The sequence below is a fragment of the Hipposideros armiger genome, unplaced genomic scaffold (assembly GCF_001890085.2).
Source record: "Hipposideros armiger isolate ML-2016 unplaced genomic scaffold, ASM189008v1 scaffold_300, whole genome shotgun sequence".
NCBI classification, from domain to species: domain Eukaryota; kingdom Metazoa; phylum Chordata; class Mammalia; order Chiroptera; family Hipposideridae; genus Hipposideros; species Hipposideros armiger.
This window is the reverse complement of record NW_017731650.1, coordinates 1,481,235-1,491,257: the sequence shown is the minus strand read 5'-3', so window position 1 is coordinate 1,491,257 and position 10,023 is coordinate 1,481,235. Positions and strand designations below refer to the sequence as shown.

General features: G+C 33.8%; 1 protein-coding gene across 4 annotated transcripts in view; it reads left to right on the top strand.

Moving 5' to 3' along the window:
- The window catches only part of CUNH21orf91 (chromosome unknown C21orf91 homolog), a 35,726-nt gene extending 26,463 nt beyond the window's left edge, over positions 1-9,263 (top strand). For 3 of the 4 annotated variants that reach the window (XM_019659540.1, XM_019659538.1, XM_019659539.1), the window contains exons 3-5: positions 1,481-2,017; positions 3,063-3,125; positions 4,544-9,263. In XM_019659540.1, coding sequence (XP_019515085.1) covers positions 1,481-2,017; positions 3,063-3,125; positions 4,544-4,710 — 767 coding nt within the window. In that variant the 3' untranslated portion in view covers positions 4,711-9,263. The remainder of the gene's footprint in view (positions 1-1,480; positions 2,018-3,062; positions 3,126-4,543) is intronic. The other variant, XM_019659541.1, reaches the window with a different exon arrangement.
- Positions 9,264-10,023: the final 760 nt, after the last annotated feature.

The following is a 10,023-nucleotide window of genomic DNA, read 5'->3' as shown; positions in this document are numbered from 1 at the left end:
CAATAACTGGTAAAAAATATGTGTCTGTGTGTGTGTGTGTGTGTGTGTGTGTGTGTGTGTGTAGTAGCAGCAGCAGCAAAGGGGTAAATAAAATTTGTATGAAATCTTAATTTCAGTTTTTGTGCTCAGTGGAAAAAACAAGGCTGAGATGTTTAAGTTTACCTCATGAGAGCAGTTCACATATTCTTAGCGAGAACACATTTAGCACTGGTTTTGACCATCTCAGCAGGTCCCACCATTGTCTGATATTACATTGTTTTAGAACAAATTAATATTCACAAGCACTTTTGTACCTGATTTAGTACCATTAAAGTGCAAATACTTCATTATCTTACTGTTAGCCAGAGTTCAGAGCTCAATTAAGAAAATTGTTACGACTTCAATTTTTAAACTAAGGATGAATACAGAATGTAATTTTTTCTGATGAGTCAGCTAAGACATTTTTTTATCCCAGCACCTGAGTGGCTCTCCACTTACTCTGTTTTCAGAGCTAAGCAGATTTAGAATGGTTAATTCTGGAAGACATTAATTTTCAGCCTCACATCCCTATTCACCATCAATATAAAAACACTGCTATTTTACTTAATAATATGGCTTGAACTTATGAATATGTATGAATGTATTTTGTATTTTGAAATGTATATTTGCAAGTGTATTCTGTATTTTAAAAAACAATTGAGATAGCCCACTTAATCTCTTCTGAAAAGATGAGATATGAAAGTATAATAAGACATTATGTATTATTCCATTTTAGGGTATGTAATGAACACTTATAAGTTGAAGAATTATACTGGCTATTGTATCTTGGCAGATTGAATTTACTGCTATATGAAAAATATCGTTTAATGCATTTTTTCTGTAAGATTATCTTGATAAAGTTTTGATAAGTATAAAACAAATGTGAAAACATTTTAGATGCTGTCATACCTAGAAAACTAAATCTAAACAGTTCATTGACTTTTGAGGCTTTTATTAATGTGTATTTTTCTGGTTCTGGTTTATCTTTCCCCAGTAAAAACATAGCTAATAATTTAAGAACATGAGTTACTATGTTTTTGTTGGGGGGAAAAAATTGTCAAGCATTTATATTGAGCCTTATAATAGAAGTTTGTGCAATTGTGTACTTCAGGACAATTATGAAGAAAGCATTATAAGATTCTGTAAATGTAAATTGCTAGTTCAGTAGTATTTTTTTATATTGTATGCAATAACATGGTTATGGACTAAGGTTAAAATTGAACCTTTAAATTCTTAAAAAGGCTTTGCTAGTCATAAGAGTTTAATATTACTGAGTATATAATTAAATTGAAGCACAAATTATTAGACCATATTTGATATTATTAATACTAACATTATTTAACATTTTCCCTCTGGTATACAAACTATGAATGACTCTGTTTTACTAAGAGTTGTATATTCTTAATGCAACCTATAAAAAACAAAATTGTCTCAAGTCTTCTGTTTTATTTTTTTTCTACAGGAGTACCAAAATCTGATCTCTTGCACACTGGATCGTTAAGGGGCCATAAAGACTGCTTTGAAAAATACCATTTGATTGTAAACCAGGATTGTCCTAGATCTAAGCTTTCAAAAAGTACTTATGAAGAAGTTAAAACCATTTTAAGTAAGAAGATAAACTGGATTGTACAATATGCACAAAATAAGGATGTGGATTCAGATTCTGAATGTTCTAAAAATCCCCAGCATCAGGTGTTTAATTTCAGGCCAAAGCCAGATAAAAAGTTACTCCCACAGTTTGACTCCCAAGTACCAAAGTATTCTGCACAGTGGATGGGTGGAGGTACAGGTGGCCTCTCACACTGTACACAAAGAATATTGGAGCAGAGGGAAAATACAGACTTTGAGCTTGCTGTGTTACAAGACTCAGGTGCCACTGTACGCCACAATAGTGTATTGTGGTCTCATAGTCACAACCAGGCACAGAAAAAAGAAGAGGCAATCTCTACTCCAGAGGCTAATGTCCAGACCCAGCATCCACATTATAGCAGAGAGGAATGTAAGTAAAATGGGGAGAAAGCTAAGCCTGAAGTTTTGTGGGGGGTTTTTTTGGGGGGGCGGTTACAGTTTTATATACGTCATGTCAAGAATTTTGCTGTTCAATTATAGGTTTGGTAAACAGAGTGTTTAAATGACAGGTTCACCCTAGAAAAAAATGAGATGTCTTAAAAACTCTCCACTAGTTCTTTGGAATACTCCTTAGTGTGTCCTAAGCATTGGAATTCTACAGCCCTATCATTTGTTTTGCCATTCTAAATTATTAAACTAAACAAAATCAAAGTGAATTGGGAAGTTCAGGGTTCTTATAGTTGAGAAATAAAGCTTCAACCATTTGCTCGCACACACATTGCCACATTGCTAATCCCTGCAAGACTAATTGACTGGGGGTGGCATTTCGGAAGCAAAAATCTGACATTTTACTAAAGGCCAAAGGTAATGTGTTATTTTAAAGTTGGAAAAGTGATTCATTCAGTCTGCATCTACAAAAACTCACAGAAGCTGAGATAATTTTAATTGACTTAAAAGCAAACGATTTTAGAACTAGACGGGACCATAGGTATATTTTTATACAACTTCTTGTTTCTGCATACAATTATCTAAAGTTATATAACTAGATAGACAAATTGATTTTTCAGACTATATCCAGAGTACTTTATAGTAGTAGTGCTTTTCAGACTGCGTATCATGAAGTATATGTAGTGTTTAAGCAAAATCGACTTGATGGATAGTGACTCACACATGTAAAAACTGGACCAAAATGGTTAATATCAGAATCCAGTGGACCTCTTCTGAAGTAGTATTTCTTGGTGAAACGTTTGTTTCTGGTGGAAGAGTACTGGGGGTGATGTAAAACCTGTTTCTTACTGTGGATTGAAGTTAGGATTTGAAAACTCCATAGTGCAGGAGTTAATGACTCCTAGGGTACTGCTCAATGTTATGCTGGCAGATGAGTACAAATATTTTTTTAAATAGATTGTTAGCAATGTAGGCAGCTTATTTTCCCAGGTTGTTGTGGTAATAATGAATATATTTTCATGTTTCAGTGAATTCGATGACTTTTGGTGAGGTAAAGCAACTGAATGCAAAGCTCCGACAGCAAATACAGGGTAAAGAATCAGTGTCCATGTTTTTTGCATGTGAAAATATGATACAGAAAACAGGATATCATTAGCTTCATCTGAATTTAAATTTGGAAGTGGGATTAGAACCTGTTGGAGTTTCCAGAGCAAAAAGAATAAGAAAACAACTTATTTATGTGCTGCAGGGGAAATAGGGTTTTTTAAAAGTGAAAATGGAAACTACAACTTAATCTCTATCTCCTTACTAACATTTTATTAACTCTCTACTATTGTGCCAGGTGAGCTCCCTAACAGTTCTTTAAGGCAGGTGTTAGGCCTGGCTTTTGTTTTGAAATTATGAGCAATTTCAAGCACAAACGTAGTGAATAATGTAGTGTACTCCTTGACCCATCTTCACCATCAGCTCTTATCAAAAGCATAGCTAATTTTCCTCCATCTCTGCTTGCTCTCATTCCCCTTCTCCCATCCGCCCCCAGCATGGATGATTTGAAACAAATCCCAGAAAACGTAACTGTTGTGTTCCAAAATATTTCAGGATTTTATCTAAAAGATAACTTTTTTTAAGGCAATCACCACCTCATTATCACATCTGGGGGAGGGAAACCCACGAAATGTGGTAACACCAACAGTTAACAGTATTCAAATAAATTCCCCTTTGTCTCCTTTTTTTTTTTTTTTTTTTTTACTATTGATTCCCATTTAAGTGAGGAAACTGCACTTAGGGGAGAGTGAGATTGCTTACAGAAGATCATGCATTCAATTAGTAACAGATTAAAGATTCTGACCCTTCCTGTCTTAACTCCAAAGCTAGTGGTCTTTCTTGGCCACACAGCCTCTCAGAATAATAAAATAATAAGAGTAATAGTAACTTACATTTATTAAGTACTTATTCTGTGGTAAGTCCTTTACAAGTATGATCTTATTTAATCCTCCCAGTAACCCTGTGAGTGTTACTCTCATCAAGGTTACACATAAGAGGAAATTAAAACAGTTTTTTACTTGCCTCAGACTTAATGAGTAGGAACAAGGACTAAATATTCCAGCTAGTCGGATTCCAAAGCTCCTTAGAGACATTTCCAGACCTGGGTACTATAATGGGCGCTAACTTTTCATAAGTCAGGTACTACTGACTTAACCTGTTTATATTTCAAAGTGATAAAAGTGTCTCAGACGTAGTTGTAACTGCCATGTCTGCTGTACTTCTGTAGAGTCATTGTTTATGACTCTCTTTGAAGTTTCACGTGATGGAGAAGAGGAGCTCTGAATTCCAGTTGGCCGTGCAAAGTGGTCAGCGTCCGAGGATGCTCAAAATACCTGTTTCCTTGGAGTCAAATTACTGTCATTGCAAACATGCACCCAGTGCCTTCAGTTAGGTACTTGAAATATAAATCACAGGATTAGCTTTCTCTGTACTAAAAACAGAACTGCTTTTTAAATCTTTACAGAAGTTTTTGAAGAGTTAACACACCAGGTGCAAGAAAAAGATTCTTTGGCCTCAGAGCTCCATGTCCGCCACGTTGCCATCGAACAGCTTCTCAAGAACTATTCCAAGTTACCTTGTTGGCAAGTGGGGCGGACAGGAGTGAAGTCACACCCACCCATAAACAACTGAACTCAGCTGGCACCCACTGCCCAGCCCCTGCCACTGGCTGACTGCTCTGCCAAGCACGCAGGCTCTGAAGAAGCAGAAGAAAGTTATGGTCCATTTTTTCATGGTCATTAAATTTGTAAAGCTTAAAGGCAGTATTAACATCTTTGTCAAATAAAGTGGATTGTTATACTCTAGTCTTCTAGGGTTCATCATTTTGATTTATTTTGGGAATCTGTTTCCCCTGTAATTACTAAATGGCACTCCCTAATTACCACACGTGACTACTTAAACATACTGTTACAGTGTGATTTTATTAAATGTGGTTTAATGTAATTCAACTTTCAAAACAATAGAAGGTTAACAAAGTCCTTAGTCTGAACTACTAAAGATAAATTTTAAGAGGGAAATGGAATTCATATCACCTCTTATTTATTATGAGCAATATTTTAATATGAAAATTTTATATATATATATATAAATGCTATTTTAGGTACCTTTCCATTCTCTTTATAAATGTGTGTTTGAATGGCTCTCTGTTATATTTACTCTTTCATGTGTGAATATGTTACCCATATTTCACATCACTGCATTTTATTCTCTTAATACACTGTTTTTACAACTCTTGTCTTGTTTTCCAAAGATAAATGTATTTTGGAGTAGAAATATAGGTGAATTGTCTGACTTCTAATAGCTCTTATGAAAGAGAAATTAATAACTTTTTAAAGCAAATATACAAGAAAATAAAATATTTTTTTTTCTATCAAGAGCAGTTCTGAGTTCATTCAGGAAGAAAATGCTAATCTAACTTTTGTATGTCAATTTATCTCCATAGAAGTAAAAGCCTCTTCTACTTCATGATTACTTTCATTCTAATTACTTTCATTCTAATGACTTTGATGTGTTAGAATTTGGGCAGAGTAAGTCAAGTCTCATTTCCAAGTCAAATGTAGTATCTGTCTTCAAATTGTGCTGTGAAATAATTGTCCCATCTTTGAAAAACATTAAAACTATTTTGTGTGCCACTTTGGATACAGGTTCAAGAATCCTTAAACTGTCCAAATTCTGTTATCAACCTCAGAAAGTATTGTGAGGTATTTTTCTAAACTTTAGAATCACAAGGGCAAGAGAAGACTGCTTGACAAAGAAAAACAAAACTAATTCAAAAAAAGCCCGTTTTGAAAAGGATAAAATCATATAAGTTGCCTGTGACATTTCCAAAGAGTTCTGAACTAACAGGTTGTCTCAAGCAACTACATAACTTTTTAATTAGTATAGTAAAAGCTATAATCAATGCAGAATTAAAATGGGCTCTAAATTCTGTTTTCAACTGGTGCTTAGAATGTATTTGTAATGTAAGATCCTTTGCTTGAAGGAAACTACAGAAAAGCACATAACTTGGCAGCTTCGTATATGAAGATAGGAATGACTTCTGTAAATTCGGCAGCCTGCCCCAGCTTGGGTCAGATTTTAATCTTGAACATAAATAGTATTTGACTAAGCAAAGAAACACCTCAAACTAATAGAAAACAACTTTTTTGTAATGCTAAGATGTATTAAATTTACTTGAGTGTATTACTTGATATCTCAATGATTTTTGTTGTTTTGAAGTATGACGTAACTGCTTTTTGGAGAGAGCTTTTGAAAGATGATTTCAATTTCTCTTGATTCTTTGAGTCATCCAAAATGAATTTAAACTCCAGGGTGTTGGGAGGCATTGCCTTAGTTTTTGATAAGCTTTAAACTGAATGTGTGCAATATCAAAATCGATACATTTACAAGGTGAATAGACACTCCAGAAGATGCTAGTATCTTAGTGCCTAGTTGTTGTGGTCACATTTTCAAAGTTGACTTGACTCTCTTTTGGCGTAATTCATTAAAAATGTCACCAGCCAGTTGCTTGCACACATTTCTGCGTCTGTTTAGGTCACTTAGGGACAGCCATAAATTTGGGGGCGTGTTGCGTTTGGTATCAATAGTAGCATATTCCAGAAGATGAGCCATATGGTGCAGCCCTGAAGACAACAATGTTACCCAAAGAAAGTATTTTCTTATTTCTTAAGGAATTTCTGGCAAATATGCAGCTTTACTAATGAGTCTGGAACAATTGGATGGGATTGTGCATGTACCAAGGTCTTAATCGGGGATTCTGATTTATTCTGTTTAGATATTTAAGCTCTTCAAAGGAAAGGTGCTTTGTATTAAAAATACCCGCGGTGCTGGTACTCACACTAGTACTTTATTTGGATAAATATTCTAGTAAAATAAATTTTTGTTGAAGTGTTTTGCACAACAGTTGATCCAAATATTTGATAAGCTTACTTTATATTCCAATGTTAGTTTTCTTGATTGAATGTACAATTATTGTATATACTAACATAGGGATGAGGGACAGAGTTGAGTTCTACCTTGAGAGAATATGAAATACTACAGATATTCGTTACCATACTTGGCTAGTCTGTACAGTTGTGAGCACTTTTTGAGGAAGTTTAGAAGAAAATCTCATATATACCTTCAGTTTTAAAAAGGGCAAGAGAGAGGCTGCTAATTAGCTATTACTAATATTTTCAGAGCTTATATGATTAAGGGAAATGAAATAGGACTAATATTTTTTTCACGTTAGATTTCATAATTAGGCAAGTTGAATTGAGTTTTAAAAAATCAGTTTGCAGTCAAAAGTGATTTTGACCATACAAGATTATTCTCTTTAAGATTAAAGTTTTCAAATCCATTTGGCCTTTTATCATCCTTTGATACTACTATTTAAAATCCTAATTTGTCTTCTTTTTTAAGGTATGCACTCAAGACACCAGTAATGAATGATGAAGGCAACAGAATTGTGTTTTGTCCCACTATGTGGTTTCTTATGCACAATGTTGGGGCAAAGAAATGTTCTTGAATCTTCAAATTATATGCTCATTTCACCACAAAGTGCCCATTTTTATATGCATTTGAGGATTATTTTTAAAATAGCAAGCTCATGTTGGAAAGTGATTTCAGAAATACAGTCAAAATATATTGTATTTTGTTGTTGGCATCTTGACAGGCATTTAGATATTTCTCGGGTTTCTCATTTTACCATATTCTTTCCCACTGAAAATGGTTTAAAGTGCTTTCTGGGGGTTTTTTTGTTTATATAATATTTTTACCTTGGTGTTTATACTCTTCAGTTTTGTCAGTCAATTTTTGCTAGTTTTTTATAATTAGTTGTTTTGGATCCATTTGTGTGTGTTAATATTTGCCAATTTGGGAAGAAATCTGCATTATTAATGTGTAAAATGTAATACAAAATGTATATGCTCTAAACTTAAGCAGGGACTTTTAAAAAATAAATGATTTGTGTAACTTAGTAGGAGGTTCAGGTTAGTGACCATAAAATTAGGTTACATGATGTGAAAACTTTTAAATGGTACAGAGTAATGTTATTTTTTCTGATTTATGCCAGTTTACTGATGTTATTGCTTATGCTAAAGTAAGATATTTGAGTATTTTTAAGTACTTACCACAAAGTTTAATACTCAACAAAACTCTTTAAATAGTTTTTGTTCAGATGGGGCTGTAAAGCAAAGATAATTGATTTCATTTCAATGTTTAATTGCATTTTTGACTTTAGGTTGGTGGAAATAAATCAGGAAATTGTGGTGAAAATCAGTACGAGAGAAAATTCAACAGGTTCCTCTTGCCAAATTAAGTTTTATGGTGTTAGGGTGGGAGAGAGTATTTACCTGAATAACAAGGTAATAGGGCTCTGGCACCAGTACGGGTTTCTTGGAGGAGGGCTATGATAGTGTTTGGAAGAAATAACAAGACTCTGTCGTACATCTCAGTATTTTCATTCACTTCATCCTTTCCTAACTGCCCTTGTTATCATGTAGTCTAAGGTATGTCACAATTTGGTCATATTGCTGTGAACACATCATAGCAAGTCATAGCAAGTCTCTAGCATTAAGATTTTTTTAGCATCTAGTTCATAACATACTTTTCCTATTCTTTCTAGTTTAAAAGAGTCCAGATTACTTAATACATTTTAGTCATGTTGAATAGTCATAATTTTGAGATTACCAGAGTGAAACAAATCATGGACGTGGGTATTGCTCTCCATCCTCCCCCCGCCCCGCCCCCAAAAAATGGTTAGTTGAACCTCCTCGCCTACACACAAAGCAAAGGGAATTTTAGTAATTGTTTCTTATTTCTTTCAAACGTGTAAATGTTTATTTCCATTCTACTACCTCCAAAAGATGCAGTTTAGAAAGTTCATTAGTTCTGTTAAAGCCATCCCTACTTTTACAATATGTGGGTTAACCTTGATATATATCAGTAGCTTATACTATGGTCATTGAAAATCATCTCTCTGGTGTTAGAAATTTATTTTACAAAATTGTGCTAAGACGTTCAGAAAAAGAAAATGCAACTGCAGTGGTGAAAAACAAGATAGTTTCAGAAGTTTATTTAGACATTGCTTGGCTGTTACACTTTTAAAACTGCAATAACTTACGTGTTTGTATTCTCCTTTGGAACTGTAATTACATATGCTTGTCTACTATTTTTAATTTTACAATAAAATAAATATTTTGTTTTCTGTTAGTTTCAATGGACATTTTTAATAGAACATTTTTTTTTTAATGGTTGACCTATGTGAAGGGTTTTGTTTTGCAGGCTTAAGGAGTTAGAATTACTATCCAATGGTTTTTGTCTTAATTTCTTGTGAGAATTCTTTCTTTGAAATTTAAGTAAATATTCTCTGTCCCAAGAGTCCAGAAGCAGGTAATAAGATTCCTGTGACTTGCTGGATGTCTGTGTAACTTCTTTAAATTGGGTTGTACTTGACATACGGTAAATACATAGATTTTAAGTGTGTTTGAGTTTTAACAAATATATTACAACTTTATACCCATCACCCCTTTGTGCTCCTTTCCAATCTCCTCACTCCCCCATTTCCCTTCCACCCACTATTCTGATCTCTGTCCTTAAAATTTGCATTTGCCTGCTCTAGAACTGCCTCTGGCTTTTTTCACTCAACTGGATGCTTTGAAATTCATATTAATGCAAGGAACAGAAGTCTGTCCACACCCCACCTTTTGTTTGTTTGTTTGTTTTTTGCTGACTAGTATTCTATTGTATGAATATATTGTAATTTGTTATTCATTCACCTGTCAATAGACTCAGTTGTTTCCAGTTTGGGGTTAATAGGACTAAAGCTGTTATGAATTTTTTTAATTTGGCTTTTAAAAGAATAATAAAAATATAAAAATACTCGAGATCACTTATGATTAGCATTATGAATCTGAATATTTATTAAATTACCATTTTTCCCAATGATTTTTAACACAACTTATA